The sequence below is a fragment of the Ziziphus jujuba genome, chromosome 8 (assembly GCF_031755915.1).
Source record: "Ziziphus jujuba cultivar Dongzao chromosome 8, ASM3175591v1".
Classification (NCBI taxonomy): Eukaryota; Viridiplantae; Streptophyta; class Magnoliopsida; order Rosales; family Rhamnaceae; genus Ziziphus; species Ziziphus jujuba.
The window spans coordinates 24594252-24613235 of NC_083386.1; the positions used below are offsets into that span (position 1 = coordinate 24594252).

An 18984-nucleotide genomic window follows, 5' to 3' on the forward strand; every position below is an offset into this window, starting at 1 on the left:
TCAGCATTTCATACCAATTAATATAGGATGATGCAATTATTTTTCTCCAAAATTGCAATTTGATGATGGGGATTTTACGAACAGATTTGGGCCATGAACAAACCCTACATATTTAAGTTGGATCCTCTTTATAAGCCCAACATAGATCCAACCATATATTTAATAATATACATGTTTCACCTTCATTCATCTTTCGTACCAATAGTCTTTGAACAAGAATTCTAATCGCTTTAGACTTAAAGGCTTGCACTAATTTGACGCGCATAAATTGTTATTGGTGTAAGTACGTTGTTTATAATATAAAAAAAATTGACAATAAAGGATTTAGTTTATAATAAATTTTTATTTGGAAAAAAGACAGTAATAATAATTAATTTTTATGTGTTCGATTAGATTTTTTTTTTTTTTTGTTTAAATATACGAGTGTGAGAAACGAAAAGAAGCAGGGGATATAATATTTATCTAAAAATCAAACTCCTATTTTTTCGAAAATTTAGTTGATGAAAATAAATGACTAAAGGTTACGATAATGGTAATTAAAAAGGCACTTGCACATTCCACGCAATTGATAGACACGGCTTTCATCTTCTCAACTTAATCCACAGCGAAAAAAAAGTCAAACCCCAGCGCAGCTGTAATCCAGTGCGGTCGTCCTTGTTCTATCTAAACCCTTTAAACCACTCAACAATAAGCAAACCGGGGCGAAAAGTCGGGTTTCATGTCGGTTCTATCTTGCCCCGTATTCTTTCGCCTTCCCAACTTTCCTCTTCCACAGTTTCGTCAATTTTCTTGATCATAAAATCACAGAAAAAGATTTGGAAAAAAAGACAAAAAAAAAAAAAGAAAAAGAAAATGGGAAATTCTTGTTGTTTCCTCTGCGGTTGTGTGGACCAGGCGAGCATAGGAATAGTAGAGAGATGGGGTCGATTCGAGAAGTTGGCGGAGCCTGGTTTCCACTTCTTCAACCCCTTCGCCGGTCAATCCCTCACCGCCCTTCTCTCCACCAGAATTTCCTCCCTCGACGTCCGTGTCGAGACCAAAACTAAGGTTTTTTTTTTTTTTTTTTTTTGGGATTTTATTAGTGTTTGGTTGTCAAGAAAATTGCAGGGGAAACTTGGAGTGAAAAAGGAATGAAATTGAAATTGTTTTCAATTGGGTCTGAATTAAAATTGAGGTTTTATGTTTCAGGATAATGTGTTTGTGCAAATAGTTTGCTCAATTCAATACCGGGTTGTCAGAGAAAACGCTGATGATGCATTTTACGAGTTGCAAAATCCCCAAGAGCAGATTCAGGCTTATGTGTTCGACGGTAAGTCTCATACTCAAAACTTTTATGGGATACTTTTTTTTTTTTTTTTTTTTCTCCAATCAAATGCATTTGGTTTGTACTACCAGTTGTTCGAGCTCTTGTACCCAGAATGACATTGGATGAGCTTTTTGAACAAAAGGGTGAAGTTGCTAAATCTGTGTTGGAGGAACTTGAAAAGGTAACATTAATCTCCTCAATTATGTAGTCTTTCCCTGGCATTCCTTTGTTCGTATGTTTGTGTGTTTGTTTGTTTGTTTTTTTTTTTTTCAATGGTGCTCATCAAAATATCATATTTACTCACGTATGTTCTAATCATTTTTATTTTCTAAATCAAATTTTTTTGCAAACTAGTTATACAGCTATTTTATATGTTCCTTTAATAATCTGGGAAAATGAGCTATTGAAATTTTATAATCATGATTCCGACAAGCCGAGTAATTAAATTTATTAGGATGATTTTTGTTTCAGTATGTCTTAATGATTCTATCTCTTCTCAATAATTTAGTTTATTTTAAACGCCTCATTGATATTGTATATGGTTTTCGTGTCGCCTAATATTTAAATAGGTGATGGGGGCATATGGATATAGCATAGAGCACATATTAATGGTTGACATCGTCCCTGATGCCTCTGTGCGCAAGGCCATGAATGAGATTAATGCAGGTAATAGCCTTTTTTCCTATTTTTTTTATGTTCACATAGTTTTCCTTTGTAGCATGCATTTCTTAGAAATTCTCTTTTAGACTTTTCTATAAGTCCCACCTTTTGAAGGCAAACTTCTGGGAAGCTCTTATAATAACGGTGTCGGGTTTTCTCATAGTGTATATTTTTTAGCTATTAGAATTATATTATTTATGTTAACAGAGTAATCACTCCTTCAAACCATTATGTGCAGAAAATTTTCTTAGTGTTGTTATATGCTTTTACAATCTTTATTAATTCCATAATCCTAAATGTATATATATTAGTTTTCGTTAAACTTGAGGACTTTGTTCACGCTAAACACTTTCATCTTATTACTCTGTCAAGTTGTTTATTCTTGTCAGTTCTCAAATTCATTATAAAATCAGTATTTAGTCATTAAAAGTAAATATTTAAGTTACTGTGAGTGGTGTAGCTTAGGGAGTTCATCAATCTGCTTTTGTTGCTAAAGAATAGAGTTTCTGTTTTACAGCCCAGAGGCTCCAACTAGCTTGTGTCTACAAAGGAGAGGCAGAGAAGATACTCCAAGTTAAGAAAGCAGAAGCTGAAGCTGAAGCCAAGTACTTAGGTGGGGTTGGTGTGGCAAAGCAGAGGCAGGCAATCACAGATGGCTTGAGAGAGAACATCTTAAACTTCTCACACAAGGTTGAGGGCACCACGGCTAAGGAGGTGATGGATCTTATCATGGTTACTCAGTACTTCGACACGATTAAAGACCTGGGTAACTCATCGAAGAACACTACGGTGTTCATCCCTCACGGTCCTGGTCATATTAGGGACATCAGCGATCAGATACGCAATGGAATGCTGGAGGCAGGCTCTTCTAACATAAATGTGGAGTAATTTTGCCTGCTTTGCAGTTTGGAATTGCTTCCACGAAGCACAGCGGATTTCATATAATAAAGTTACTAGTATATGTTTTCATTGGTGAATTCAACAAAAGAATGGAACAACTATGGTCCTGCATGATAGCAAGTTCATTTTTTATCTTTTGTTTTTGTTTTTTTCTTTTAAATTATATGGAGTTTACTTAATTCAATAGTTTGTTGATATTAGTTGATGTTAATGTTAGTTGAAGGCAGTTAGATATCTCCATTAATTATAAATGTAATGGGAGAGGGGGAAAAAAAAAAAGAAAACATAAACAAAAAATGAAACACAACTGAAAATTGTGTTGATTTTTGGTTTTTGTTTTCTTTTGTTCTTTTTTTTCCCTTTAACATTTGTAATTAATTGATATGTCTAACAAATTCTAACTATCATCAGATAACATTAACAAACTATTAAAGTAAATAAACTACACACAATTTAGAAGAAAAAAGCAAAAATAGAAAATGAACTTACTATGAAACGGGACTAAATTTGAGGTGTTCATATCAGGCAGGTGGTTATTTTACGTGTTTTTATACAGGTGTAGAGAGGTTTTTACCAAACCAGAAACAGGGTGTTTATGTTTGTGAATAGATGCAACTTCTTATTTGAATAATTGTTTTCGGTGTGGAATGGCATGTGTCTTCATGCATTTTGTGGATTGATTAATCAATTGGATGGTGTTTTAATTGCATGAATACGCAAGCCATGAAATATAGGCTTCCCTCTAATGATTCAGTAGTGCAGCATATACAACTTCTTGTTGCATTTTTAGCATTTCCATGCGCCAAGATGTTGTTCCTAAATAATGTTGAAACTAATAAACAAAACATGGGGTAAATTCTTCATCCCCGTTAATTACCCTGTTTAAGATAAATGGCTTTTACTGAAATTTTTATTTATTTATTTATTTATTTTTAAAAATACTCTGGACCTAAAAATAAATAAATTATTAGAGAGCTGTCCCTGGGATGGCATAGAGGCATTTTCTCTTCCTCATCAAAGTCCTTTATAAATCTTATTAAATAAAAGAATTAAAAATTAAAATTATTATAGACTTAGTAGAGATTTAAATCTCTCAACCGGGCTAGGATTTAATACCAATTTTTTTTTTCCCCTTTTATATTATTTAAAAAAATTTTGGCAGCCTAATAATGTTTGAAAAAAACCATAAATTTTTCTTTGGGCTACAATAGTTTTCTATTAGATGAAGCCATGAAGAAAATTAGAAGGAGAATTTGGCCCAATACCCTCATAGGACCGAGGTTAATGAATTTTGCCCCCTCAGACATCTTTTTTGTTCTACCCCTCAATATCCCTTATAACCTTCAAACAAAAAACAATTACTTACATATCCTCTTATTTTTGAAACCAAACAAAAATCAACTTTTCCTTTTCTAAACGTCTTTACACTTTCATACAAATACAAAAAACCAAACAAACGGCTTTACACGAACACACAAATACAAAAAACCAAACCAAAGCTACCGTGGAAAAGCCAAACATTAGGATCTCATCTCAACACTGTCCGAGGTAATTGGTTGAATCTTTTTGTTTATTTGTTGCCGTGGGACCCGTGTGGGTTGTTTTTGTGTGGATTTGGCTTTGTGTATATTTCTTTCGTTGCCGTGGAGTGTGGGTTTTTATTTATATTTTTTGCGTTTATTTGTTGCCTTACCTTACCGTTAAATACTTACAAATTTAGTACAATGAGACATTGAAACTTGTGATTTCTGTTTAGTGTTTGAGAACCGGTTTAAAATGTGGAATTTTTGAAGATTTAGGTTTTCGTATGGAAGTGATTATAACCTAGGTTTTAGGATAGATTGATATTGGGCATTAGTAGGAAATGAAGAGAGGAAAAAAATGGGACCGGTTTGGCCTTGAACGGTGGCCGGAGGTGGAAGAAATAACCAGGTCAAGAATAGGGTCAGGACTGGTTTAGGCGGGTTTGGGTCGACCTGGACAAGGGTTGAAGATGGATTGAACGATATGTCGTATGGGATGAACGACACCCAGACGACACGTCGTTTTTAATTTTTTTTTTTAAATTTTTATAATTTTTTTTTTTCGGTTCCATCGACAGACATCCCTGAGCATGGAAAATAAATAAAGGATGAAGGCAGGGAAATCAATGAATTTGATGAAGAATAATGTTAGTTTGTAATAAAAAAACATATGTATATATATGTATTTGTTACAACTTAGGGATAAAAGGATTTTTACCCTGATCAAAGTTTAAATCCTTAAGCTAAAGGTGTTATCTCACTAGTGCATGATACTCAAACTCTGTCTAGAAAACTGCTTTTGTGGGTTGAAAAGAAGAATTTTTTTAAAAACGTACTTGACCCTTAGGAAACTAATTATATTTCTTTTTGGATTTGTATACAGATAAAATAAATATGAAGTGAATGATTTGTATAGCATATATAGGTGTCGGTAGGTCTGAGCTTTTACAACCAAATCAGGTTAAACACAAGCAGTATGGGGAAGAGATGTAGCTACATTAGTTGACATACTCATATAGAAGTGGTGGACATGTTGCAGTCCAGCTTAACCTATATGTTCAGATTATAGTCTATAACTTTCTGTGCACATTTTTTAGACATATATTGTATGGTAAGAAATAATTAAATATAACATGAATATGATATGTATATATACAGTCTAAGGACTGCTTTTGATTGGCTTATAACAATCTGTCTGTTGCGTCGCTTCTATCTAGTCTTCCACCTCTATACTTCACTTTCTTGTTTTTCTATTTTGGGTGAATTGACTACTTCCTCTCCAGTCATTTCAATATTTCACTTTATCTGCTTCTGCATGTAGCATCATAATTGGCCACAATTGTGGGTTGCTCTATTAAAACCTCACTTTAGACTATAGCTGCATTAGAAATCTTAGTTGCTTTTCAGACCTTCTTTTTTCTTTTAAGTTTTTTCTTCTTCCTTTTTGCTAGGGTAATTTATTACTAAAAATCAGTACATGGAGATAAGAGAAAAATACTTTATGATTAATTAGAATTGAAGTTGAGAATTCCAGAGTTAGTACTTTCTAAAGGTATATATATATATATAGAGAGAGAGAGAGAGAGAGAGAAGATCGATGCATAAAATTTTAGGTACATGGTTAGCTAGAAGCAAACACGCAAACACTTTATCCTTAAAAAAGAAAAAAATAAAAAATTAAAGAAGAAGAAGATAGAAAGATTTAGATGGCATGCACACTGCTATACATTAAATGTTCAGTAAATGTTTTGTAGATGGCATGCACAATATCCTTAGGAAGAGAGCGTATGAAATTGAGGATTACAGATATTTATACATGTATGTATACATAGTTGACAATGTTGTTAAAGGTAGATAAAAGTTTATTAATGTTGTCAATGTACATTTGTAGGTTGTACTTTATAATGGCACCAAAGAGGAACTTGCAACATCAACCGAAGAAGGGAGTTAAGAAGGTGGAAAGTAAGAGACGCGGTGGTAGCACAGCAGCACCCGACTCTAAGCGTTGACGTACTACTAGGCAGAAATCTAAATCTGAGACGGAAAGCACCAAACTTCAAGGGCACATTCCACTTTCCTCTCCCCCATCTGATATGGTAAGTTTTATATTCATTTATGTTGTTTTGTGCAGTAAATGATAAGACATCTGACAGTATTTATTCATGAATGTGAAAACTGAAGAAAAACTTCACCCGATGGCCATCGGGCTTTTTTTTAGTTCATTGTAGGTTGATTACCGATGGTTTCATCAGTGATTACCACTTGTACAAAAATGTGAACCCATATGTCTTAAGATTTAGTTGGAAATTATTATTATCAAGTTAGGGTGGAAAAATAGGGTATGGTTAAATCGTTGATGTCCGTTCCATTTATGTAATTCATATTGCAGCCCATCGATGCTCCAAAGGAACGAATGTTGCAGGATGCCGATATAAATAAAGTTAGGGCACATTCATTCGGGAATCCAATAGAGGCGAACAAAGTAATTACAAGTGTCCTCACAAGTGAGCAGCTACAAAAGTATAGACAAACATGTTTTGGACACTTACTTGACATGAAGAACCTCCGGTTCTCTGGTCAGTTAGTGCATCACCTGCTTTGCAGACAAGTTGTGTCCAACAATCCAGAAGTACTGGAGTTTAACTTCGACGGATCTGTAGTGCAGTTTACGAAGTAGGAATTCGCACTCATTAGTGGGTTAAAGTTTTGTAGGTACCCTACGATGTATGATATGCAAATTTCCAAAGGAAATGAGCTGCGCATGAGGTTGCTAGATGACAAGAGTGACTTGAAACCGCCCAAACTGGAACGACTATTCAAGGATACACTTTTTGTGGATGATTGGGATGCTGTTAGTATTGCGTTACTATATTTCTTAGTTCATGGTGTACTCGGAATGGATCCGAAGGTTCAAATAAAAAAAAAAATTCATTGATTTGGTTGCTGATCTCGACGTATTTAATTCCTACCCTTGGGGCATTCTGAGCTACAAAGAGACGATCAACTCATTCCACAATGCATTCCAGCAATGAGGACGAGGACGTGCAGTAAAGAATAAATCACAGTATTATGACCTAAAAGGTTTTCCATTGGTGTTTCAGGTACGATAATATATTTAATACATGTAACGTTTACTTAAAAATTATATTTAATAACCTATAATTTGTATTTTGTAGGTGTGGGGGTTTGAAGCAATCCCTGATTTTGGTAACCAATTTGCCGACCGGTTGGAAACCCGTTGTCCGAGGATCCTTGGATGGCATACTCCAAGGCAACCGAACCATTTTGCTGTCCATAATTGGTTCTCCTCCAATAGCAATGTAAGGCAAATTTTTTTTAGACTACATGGTACGACTACATTCAAGTTACATTACCATAGTCAGTTTCCAAATTTACTTTTTTTTCCTTTCTTCATTGCATGTAGTATGTTGTGCACTGGAGGTTAGATGCTACCGAAGAGGAGAAGACTATGGATTACTGGCGAACAATAGCAGTTGACATACATGAAGTTCGCTACACGTCACCTCCAATTGTAGCACCAATAGTTGGCGCTAAAGATGTTGGCGCTAAAGATGTTAGCGCTAAAGATGCGTCCAAAGCTGAGGAGCATTCTAGTGGCCCTCCAGATGCTAATTTCAGGGTATGCAATTGTTACTTGCATGCAAATTTGTATTTCATATGTTGTACTAATATATGTTGACTTATGTTTTGGATATTGATATTGATTAGCTTGCTTGCTTGGAGGCAAAATTTGATGAATGAAATAAAGAGATGGCAGCGTTAAGGAAGATGCTTAGTTCTGTTATTGACCAACAAAAGCATCAGGTATCATTTAGACAACTTAGTATACTTTATTTTAGTGCTTCAGCATTATTAAATTACATATTGTAATTCAGCAATTATTTGTTGTTAGAGTTTGGGAACTGCAAAAATAACCATTGTGTTTTGCAGGCCGAGCATCATATGCATAGCCATTCACCGTCATCTTCGGTTAGACCATCATCCCCTGTGGCACCGTCTGTTGGAGAGCAAGCTGAAGAATTTGATGCACCCATAGACGGTTCCAATGGTAGGAAGGAGGATGATGATTGTACTACACCGTTTGAGCCTATCGTACCTGGAGGACCCTATGTGGAGGATTCCTGGGCTTTGGTGCCATATCGGCCTTTGCATTTTGGGTGGGATATCGGTGCTTCAGCTGACAGTCCACATCATGACCAATCCGCTGAGATTGAGGTGGAAGATCGGACGCATAACGTTGGTGATACAAGCCGATTCGGTCGAGTTTACTACCAGTCACATCACATCATCTCTCCTTACACCGACCTGTGTAAAAAGAAGGTTAAATTTAATCTTACTCGACCTATTAATGCATCAAAGGAGAGGGCGGTCGATGAGTGGTATAGGGTGGCACCGAAGGAAGCAACCGTGTGTACATCTTATATGACGATGGGAAAGGAATTTTTTGCTGAGCTACTTACCGATGAAGGATGGTTGAATTCCGATGTAAGTTATATGCTTTATGTTCATGTAAAATCATTGTGGTCCTACGTTTGGAATGATGTTTTATTTATCACCTCGCACTTGTTACTTATTTCCTTTAATGTGGTTTTGCAGCATATTGACACTATTTTGTATTTCATACGAAAAAGGCGGTTTGATAATGAGAAGATGTTCACCAACACCTGTGCCATTTTAGACGTGTTATTTTGGGTAAGATGATGGGATGTTACTGCGTTGCTTAATGTTATATTGATGATATTTTATATTGTATATATTTCATTATTTGGCAGTCATCCATCAAAGGGCGTTATCCCATATGGAGGCCATCTCGTAGCACATATTCATGTGATGCGACCCTTTGTAACTATGTGCGTGGGAAGTCACCCAAACCTAGCGTGTCGTGGCGGATATGTGATTATGTAAGTCCATACATATATTGAAAAAAATTCTCACTAAGTTTCCCATTTTGTGGATAATGAGGTTATGTTCTAATTTGCAGGTATACATCCCTGTCAACAATGGAGGCGCGCATTGGTTGGCAGCATGTGTGGACTTGAAGGCCCGACATATTGATTTATACGATCCAAATATGGGAAATAAATATGTCCAGAATAGAGAGTTGAAGAATGCGGAATGCCTTACGTATATGCTGCCTTACCTATTGAGGGATGGGGGATATTACAAGAAGAATTCGGACGTGCCTCCCACTTTAGATCCATTCATGATGACCATGATCAAAGATGCACCCCGCCAAGATAATGGGTATGAATGTGTTGTCATTTCAAACAACTTGTATTGCTGTTGTTTTTTATTGTGGTTACGTGTGAAAATACACGTGGTTGGTTTTCATTAATGCTAATCATTAATGCTATTCCGCAGGGGTGATTGTGGCGTCTACGCTCTAAAATTTATTGAGTACATGAGTAGTGAGGAGAACCCTTCATTTGGTCCACAAGACATTATGTTTTTTAGAAAAAAATATGCTGTTGTACTTTAATAAACTTTCAACGTAGATCGTATGTTTAATGTTATGACAGTCTATACTAATGTTATACTAATGTTATCTTAATATGCTGAACCTATCTTTACTAATGACAACCGTTGAAAAAAAAAAAGAAAAAAGAAAAAAAAAACCCTCGGTTGTGGTAAAAATTAAAGCAAAGATGATTATCGATGGTGCATCGATAATTCTTGATTCACCATCGGTAATTACAGAAACGCTTTTCGTAACCAACAAATAAACCCTGGAAAAATTACCGACGGTTTCGTCGGTAATTTCCGAGGGTGTACAGTCCATCACATTTTACCAATTTGGTGGGCCCCACAAGTCCCATAATGTGTGTTGAATGCAAAAACATGGCAAATAGGGATTCTAAAATTATAATAAGTGGAGAAAATCCCAAAATTTAATAAATGTGTATCAAATTTTGCAAAAAAATAGGATGACTGTTCACCCTCGGTAATTCCCGAGGCAACCGTCGGTAACCACCAAATTCCCTCTGGAATAATTACCGACGGTTTAGTCGGTAATTCCCGAGGGTGTACAGTCTATACCATTTTACAGGTTTTTTGGGCCCCACAAGTCCCATAACGTGTGTTAATGCAAAAATATACAAAACAGCGATTCTAAAATTGTACTAAGGGGAGAAAATCCCAAAATTTAATATAAGTGTATCAAATTTTGCAAAAATAGGGTTAACTGTTCACCATCGGTAATTCCCGAGGACATCGTCAGTAAACTACAAATGCCCTATGGAAAAATTACCGGCGGTTTCGTCGGTAATTCCCGAGGGTGTACAGTCCATCACATTTTACAAATTTTTTGGGCCCCACAAGGCCCCTAAGGTGTGTTGAATGCAAAAACATGCAAAATAGGGATTCTATAATTGTACTAAGGAGAGAAAAGATCAAAATTTATTAAAAGTGTATCAAATTTTGCAAAAAATAGGATGACCGTTCACCCTCGGTAATTCCAGAGGAAAACGTCGGTAACCACCAAATCCCCTCTGGAAAAATTATCGACGGTTTCGTCGGGAATTCCCGAAGGTGTATAGTCCATCACATTTTACCAATTTTGTGGGCCTCACAAGGCCCCTAAGGTGTGTTGAACGTAAAAACATGAAAAATAGGGATTCTATAATTGTACTAAGGAGAGAAAAGCCCAAAATTTAATAAAAATGAATCAAATTTTGCAAAAAATAGGATGACTGTTCACCCTCGGTAATTCCCGAGGAAAATGTCGGTAACCACCAAATTCCCTCTGGAAATATTAGCGACGGTTTCATCGGTAATTCCCGAGGGTGTACAGTCCATCACATTTTACTTGTTTTTTGGGCCCCATAAGGCCCCTAAGGTATGTTGAATGCAAAAACATGCAAAATAGGGATTCTATAATTGTACTAAGGAGAGAAAAGCCCAAAATTTAATAAAAATGTATCAAATTTTGCAAAAAATAGGATGACTGTTCACCTTTGGTAATTCCCGAGGCAACCGTCGGTAACCGCCAAATTCCCTCTGGAATAATTACCGATGGTTTAGTCGGTAATTCCCGAAAGTGTACAGTCCATACCATTTTACAGGTTTTTTGCGCCCCACAAGTCCCATAACGTGTGTTAATGCAAAAACATACAAAACAGGGATTCTAAAATTGTACTAAGGGGAGAAAATTTCAAAATTTAATAAAAGTGTATCAAATTTTGTAAAAATAGGGTTAACTGTTCACCCTCGGTAATTCCCGAGGAAATCGTCGGTAAACTACAAATGCCCTCTGGAAAAATTACCGACGGTTTCGTCGGGAATTTCCGAGGACGTACAGTCCATCACATTTTACCAATTTTTTGGGCCCCACAAGGCCCCTAAGGTGTGTTGAATGCAAAAACATGCAAAATAGAGATTCTATAATTGTACTAAGGAGAGAAAAGATCAAAGTGTATCAAATTTTGCAAAAAATAGGATGACTGTTCACCCTCGGTAATTCCTGAGGAAAACGTCGGTAACCACCAAATCCCCTCTGGAAAAATTACCGACAGTTTCGTCGGGAATTCCCAAGGGTGCACAGTCCATCACATTTTGCTTGTTTTCTAGGCCCCACAAGGCCCCTAAGGTGTGTTGAATGCAAAAACATGCAAAATAGGGATTTTATAATTGTACTAAGGAGAGAAAAGATCAAAATTTATTAAAAGTGTATCAAATTTTGAAAAAAATAGGATGACTGTTCACACTCGGTAATTCCCGAGGAAAACGTCGGTAACCACCTAATCCCCTCTGGAAAAATTACCGACGGTTTTGTCGGGAATTCCCGAGGGTGTATAGTCCATCACATTTTACCAATTTTTTGGGCCCCACAAGGCCCCTAAGGTGTGTTGAATGGAAAAACATGCAAAATAGGGATTCTATAATTGTACTAAGGAGAGAAAAGATCAAAATTTAATAAAAGTGTATCAAATTTTGCAAAAAATAGGACGACTGTTCACCCTCGGTAATTCCCAAGGAAAACGTCGGTAACCACCAAATCCCCTCTGGAAAAATTACCGACGGTTTCGTCGGGAATTCCCGAGGGTGTATAGTCCATCACATTTTGCTTTTTTTTGGGCCCCACAAGGCCCCTAAGGTGTGTTGAATGCAAAAACATGCAAAATAGGGATTCTACAATTGTACTAAGGAGAGAAAAGATCAAAAATTAATAAAAGTGTATCAAATTTTGCAAAAAATAGGACGACTGTTCACCCTCGGTAATTCCCGAGGAAAACGTCGGTAACCACCAAATGCCCTCTGGAAAAATTACCGACGGTTTCGTTGGGAATTCCCGAGGGTGTACAGTCCATCACATTTTGCTTTTTTTTTTGCCCCACAAGGCCCCTAAGGTGTGTTGAATGCAAAACCATGCAAAATAGGGATTCTACAATTGTACTAAGGAGAGAAAAGATCAAAATTTAATAAAAGTGTATCAAATTTTACAAAAAATAGGATGACTGTTCTCCCTCGGTAATTCCCGAGGAAAACGTCGGTAACCACCAAACCCCCTCTGGAATAATTACCGATGGTTTAGTCGGTAATTCCCGAAGGTGTACAGTCCATACCATTTTCCAGGTTTTTTGGGCCCCACAAGTCCCATAACGTGTGTTAATGCAAAAACATGCAAAACAGGGATTCTAAAATTGTACTAAAGGGAGAAAATCCCAAAATTTAATAAAGGTGTATCAAATTTTGTAAAAATAGGGTTAACTGTTCACCCTCGGTAATTCCCGAGGAAATCGTCGGTAAACTACAAATGCGCTCTGGAAAAATTACCGACGGTTTCGTCGGGAATTCCCGAGGACGTACAGTCCATCACATTTTACCAATTTTTTGGGCCCCACAAGGCCCCTAAGGTGTGTTGAATGGAAAAACATGCTAAATAGAGATTCTATAATTGTACTAAGGAGAGAAAAGATCAAAATTTAATAAAAGTGTATCAAATTTTGTAAAAAATAGGATGACTGTTCACCCTCGGTAATTCCCGAGGAAAACGTCGGTAACCACCAAATTCCCTCTGGAAAAATTACCCACGGTTTCTTCGGGAATTCCCGAGGATGTACAGTCCATCACATTTTACCAATTTTTTGGGCCCCACAAGGCCCCTAGGGTGTGTTGAATGGAAAAACATGCAAAATAGGGATTCTATAATTGTACTAAGGAGAGAAAAGATGAAAATTTAATAAAAGTGTATCAAATTTTGCAAAAAATAGGACGAATGTTCACCCTCGGTAATTCCCGAGGAAAACGTCGGTAACCACCAAATCCCCTCTGGAAAAATTACCGACGGTTTCTTCGGGAATTCCCGAGGGTGTACAGTCCATCACATTTTTCTTTTTTTTGGGCCCCACAAGGCCCCTAAGGTGTGTTGAATGCAAAAACATGCAAAATAGGGATTCTACAATTGTACTAAGGAGAGAAAAGATCAAAATTTAATAAAAGTGTATCAAATTTTACAAAAAATAGGATGACTGTTCACCCTCGGTAATTCCCGAGGAAAACGTCGGTAACCACCAAACCCCCTCTGGAAAAATTACCGACGGTTTCGTCGGGAATTCCCGAGGGTGTATAGTCCATCACATTTTACCAATTTTTTGGGCCCCACAATGCCCCTAAGGTGTGTTGAATGCAAAAACATGCAAAATAAGGATTTTATAATTGTACTAAGGAGAGAAAAGCCCAAAATTTAATAAAAGTATATCAAATTTTGAAAAAAATAAGATGACTGTTCACGCTCGGTAATTCCCGAGGAAAATGTCGGTAACAACTAAATTCCCTCTGGAAATATTAGCGACGGTTTCATCGGTAATTCCCGAGGGTGTACAGTCCATCACATTTTACTTGTTTTTTGGGCCCCATAAGGCCCCTAAGGTATGTTGAATGCAAAAACATGCAAAATAGGGATTCTATAATTGTACTAAGGAGAGAAAAGCCCAAAATTTAATAAAAGTGTATCAAATTTTGCCAAAAATAGGAAGACTGTTCACCTTTGGTAATTCCCGAGGCAACCGTCGGTAACCACCAAATTCCCTCTGGAATAATTACCGATGGTTTAGTCGGTAATTCCCGAAGGTGTACAGTCCATACCATTTTACAGGTTTTTTGGGCCCCACAAGTCCCATAACGTGTGTTAATGCAAAAACATACAAAACAGGGATTCTAAAATTGTACTAAGGGGAGAAAATCCCAAAATTTAATAAAAGTGTATCAAATTTTGTAAAAATAGGGTTAACTGTTCACCCTCGGTAATTCCCGAGGAAATCGTCGGTAAACTACAAATGCCCTCTGGAAAAATTACCGACGGTTTGTCGGGAATTCCCGAGGACGTACAGTCCATCACATTTTACCAATTTTTTGGGCCCCAAAAGGCCCCTAAGGTGTGTTGAATGCATAAACATGCAAAATAGAGATTCTATAATTGTACTATGGAGAGAAAAGATCAAAATTTATTAAAAGTGTATCAAATTTTGCAAAAAATAGGACGACTGTTCACCCTCGATAATTCCCGAGGAAAACGTCGGTAACCACCAAATCCCCTCTGGACAAATTACCGACGGTTTTGTCGGGAATTCCCGAGAGTGTACAGTCCATCACATTTTACCAATTTTTTGGGCCCCACAAGGCCCCTAAGGTGTGTTGAATGCAAAAACATGCAAAATAGGGATTCTATATTTGTACTATGGAGAGAAAAGATCAAAATTTATTAAAAGTGTATCAAATTTTGCAAAAAATAGGACGACTGTTCACCCTCGATAATTCCCGAGGAAAACGTCGGTAACCACCAAATCCCCTCTGGACAAATTACCGACGGTTTTGTCGGGAATTCCCGAGAGTGTACAGTCCATCACATTTTACCAATTTTTTGGGCCCCACAAGGCCCCTAAGGTGTGTTGAATGGAAAAACATGCAAAATAGGGATGCTATAATTGTACTAAGGAGAGAAAAGATCAAAATTTAATAAAAGTGTATCAAATTTTGTAAAAAATAGGATGACTGTTCACCCTCGGTAATTCCCGAGGAAAAGGTCGGTAACCACGAAATTCCCTCTGAAAAAATTACCGACGGTTTCGTCGGGAATTCCCGAGGATGTACAGTCCATCACATTTTACCAATTTTTTGGGCTCCACAAGGCCCCTAGGGTGTGTAGAATGGAAAAACATGCAAAATAGGGATTCTGTAATTGTACTAAGGAGAGAAAAGATCAAAATTTAATAAAAGTGTATCAAATTTTGCAAAAAATAGGACGACTGTTCACCCTCGGTAATTCCCGAGGAAAACGTCGGTAACAACCAAATCCCCTCTGGAAAAATTACCGACGGTTTCGTCGGGAATTTCCGAGGGTGTACAGTCCATCACATTTTGCTTTTTTTTGGGCCCCACAAGGCCCCTAAGGTGTGTTGAATTCAAAAACATGCAAAATAGGGATTCTACAATTGTACTAAGGAGAGAAAAGATCAAAATTTAATAAAAGTGTATCAAATTTTACAAAAAATAGGATGACTGTTCACCCTCGGTAATTGCCGAGGAAAACGTCGGTAACCACCAAACCCCCTCTGGAAAAATTACCGACGGTTTCGTCGGGAATTCCCGAGGGTGTATAGTCCATCACATTTTACCAATTTTTTGGGCCCCACAATGCCCCTAAGGTGTGTTGAATGCAAAAACATGCAAAATAAGGATTTTATAATTGTACTAAGGAGAGAAAAGCCCAAAATTTAATAAAAGTATATCAAATTTTGAAAAAAATAAGATGACTGTTCACGCTCGGTAATTCCCGAGGAAAATGTCGGTAACAACTAAATTCCCTCTGGAAATATTAGCGACGGTTGCATCGGTAATTCCCGAGGGTGTACAGTCCATCACATTTTACTTGTTTTTTGGGCCCCATAAGGCCCCTAAGGTATGTTGAATGCAAAAACATGCAAAATAGGGATTCTATAATTGTACTAAGGAGAGAAAAGCCCAAAATTTAATAAAAGTGTATCAAATTTTGCCAAAAATAGGAAGACTGTTCACCTTTGGTAATTCCCGAGGCAACCGTCGGTAACCACCAAATTCCCTCTGGAATAATTACCGATGGTTTAGTCGGTAATTCCCGAAGGTGTACAGTCCATACCATTTTACAGGTTTTTTGGGCCCCACAAGTCCCATAACGTGTGTTAATGCAAAAACATACAAAACAGGGATTCTAAAATTGTACTAAGGGGAGAAAATCCCAAAATTTAATAAAAGTGTATCAAATTTTGTAAAAATAGGGTTAACTGTTCACCCTCGGTAATTCCCGAGGAAATGGTCGGTAAACTACAAATGCCCTCTGGAAAAATTACCGACGGTTTGTCGGGAATTCCCGAGGACGTACAGTCCATCACATTTTACCAATTTTTTGGGCCCCAAAAGGCCCCTAAGGTGTGTTGAATGCAAAAACATGCAAAATAGAGATTCTATAATTGTACTATGGAGAGAAAAGATCAAAATTTATTAAAAGTGTATCAAATTTTGCAAAAAATAGGACGACTGTTCACCCTCGATAATTCCCGAGGAAAACGTCGGTAACCACCAAATCCCCTCTGGACAAATTACCGACGGTTTTGTCGGGAATTCCCGAGAGTGTACAGTCCATCACATTTTACCAATTTTTTGGGCCCCACAAGGCCCCTAAGGTGTGTTGAATGGAAAAACATGCAAAATAGGGATTCTATATTTGTACTATGGAGAGAAAAGATCAAAATTTATTAAAAGTGTATCAAATTTTGCAAAAAATAGGACGACTGTTCACCCTCGATAATTCCCGAGGAAAACGTCGGTAACCACCAAATCCCCTCTGGACAAATTACCGACGGTTTTGTCGGGAATTCCCGAGAGTGTACAGTCCATCACATTTTACCAATTTTTTGGGCCCCACAAGGCCCCTAAGGTGTGTTGAATGGAAAAACATGCAAAATAGGGATGCTATAATTGTACTAAGGAGAGAAAAGATCAAAATTTAATAAAAGTGTATCAAATTTTGTAAAAAATAGGATGACTGTTCACCCTCGGTAATTCCCGAGGAAAACGTCGGTAACCACCAAATCCCCTCTGGAAAAATTACCGACGGTTTCGTCGGGAATTTCCGAGGGTGTACAGTCCATCACATTTTGCTTTTTTTTGGGCCCCACAAGGCCCCTAAAGTGTGTTGAATTCAAAAACATGCAAAATAGGGATTCTAAAATTGTACTAAGGAGAGAAAAGCCCAAAATTTAATAAAAGTGTATCAAATTTTGCCAAAAATAGGAAGACTGTTCACCTTTGGTAATTCCCGAGGCAACCGTCGGTAACCACCAAATTCCCTCTGGAATAATTACCGATGGTTTAGTCGGTAATTCCCGAAGGTGTACAGTCCATACCATTTTACAGGTTTTTTGGGCCCCACAAGTCCCATAACGTGTGTTAATGCAAAAACATACAAAACAGGGATTCTAAAATTGTACTAAGGGGAGAAAATCCCAAAATTTAATAAAAGTGTATCAAATTTTGTAAAAATAGGGTTAACTGTTCACCCTCGGTAATTCCCGAGGAAATCGTCGGTAAACTACAAATGCCCTCTGGAAAAATTACCGACGGTTTGTCGGGAATTCCCGAGGACGTACAGTCCATCACATTTTACCAATTTTTTGGGCCCCAAAAGGCCCCTAAGGTGTGTTGAATGCATAAACATGCAAAATAGAGATTCTATAATTGTACTATGGAGAGAAAAGATCAAAATTTATTAAAAGTGTATCAAATTTTGCAAAAAATAGGACGACTGTTCACCCTCGATAATTCCCGAGGAAAACGTCGGTAACCACCAAATCCCCTCTGGACAAATTACCGACGGTTTTGTCGGGAATTCCCGAGAGTGTACAGTCCATCACATTTTACCAATTTTTTGGGCCCCACAAGGCCCCTAAGGTGTGTTGAATGCAAAAACATGCAAAATAGGGATTCTATATTTGTACTATGGAGAGAAAAGATCAAAATTTATTAAAAGTGTATCAAATTTTGCAAAAAATAGGACGACTGTTCACCCTCGATAATTCCCGAGGAAAACGTCGGTAACCACCAAATCCCCTCTGGACAAATTACCGACGGTTTTGTCGGGAATTCCCGAGAGTGTACAGTCCATCACATTTTACCAATTTTTTGGGCCCCACAAGGCCCCTAAGGTGTGTTGAATGGAAAAACATGCAAAATAGGGATGCTATAATTGTACTAAGGAGAGAAAAGATCAAAATTTAATAAAAGTGTATCAAATTTTGTAAAAAATAGGATGACTGTTCACCCTCGGTAATTCCCGAGGAAAAGGTCGGTAACCACGAAATTCCCTCTGAAAAAATTACCGACGGTTTCGTCGGGAATTCCCGAGGATGTACAGTCCATCACATTTTACCAATTTTTTGGGCTCCACAAGGCCCCTAGGGTGTGTAGAATGGAAAAACATGCAAAATAGGGATTCTGTAATTGTACTAAGGAGAGAAAAGATCAAAATTTAATAAAAGTGTATCAAATTTTGCAAAAAATAGGACGACTGTTCACCCTCGGTAATTCCCGAGGAAAACGTCG

General features: G+C 37.3%; 1 protein-coding gene across 1 annotated transcript; it reads left to right on the top strand.

Annotated features, from left to right (window-relative positions):
- Positions 1-706: 706 nt before the first annotated feature.
- On the top strand, positions 707-3514 carry LOC107414252 (hypersensitive-induced response protein 4). Its single transcript, XM_016022360.4, has 5 exons — positions 707-1047; positions 1189-1309; positions 1396-1487; positions 1876-1972; positions 2484-3514. The coding sequence occupies exons 1-5, from the start codon at positions 853-855 to the stop codon at positions 2852-2854; spliced, it is 876 nt and encodes a 291-aa protein (XP_015877846.3). The 5' UTR covers positions 707-852; the 3' UTR covers positions 2855-3514.
- Positions 3515-18984: the final 15470 nt, after the last annotated feature.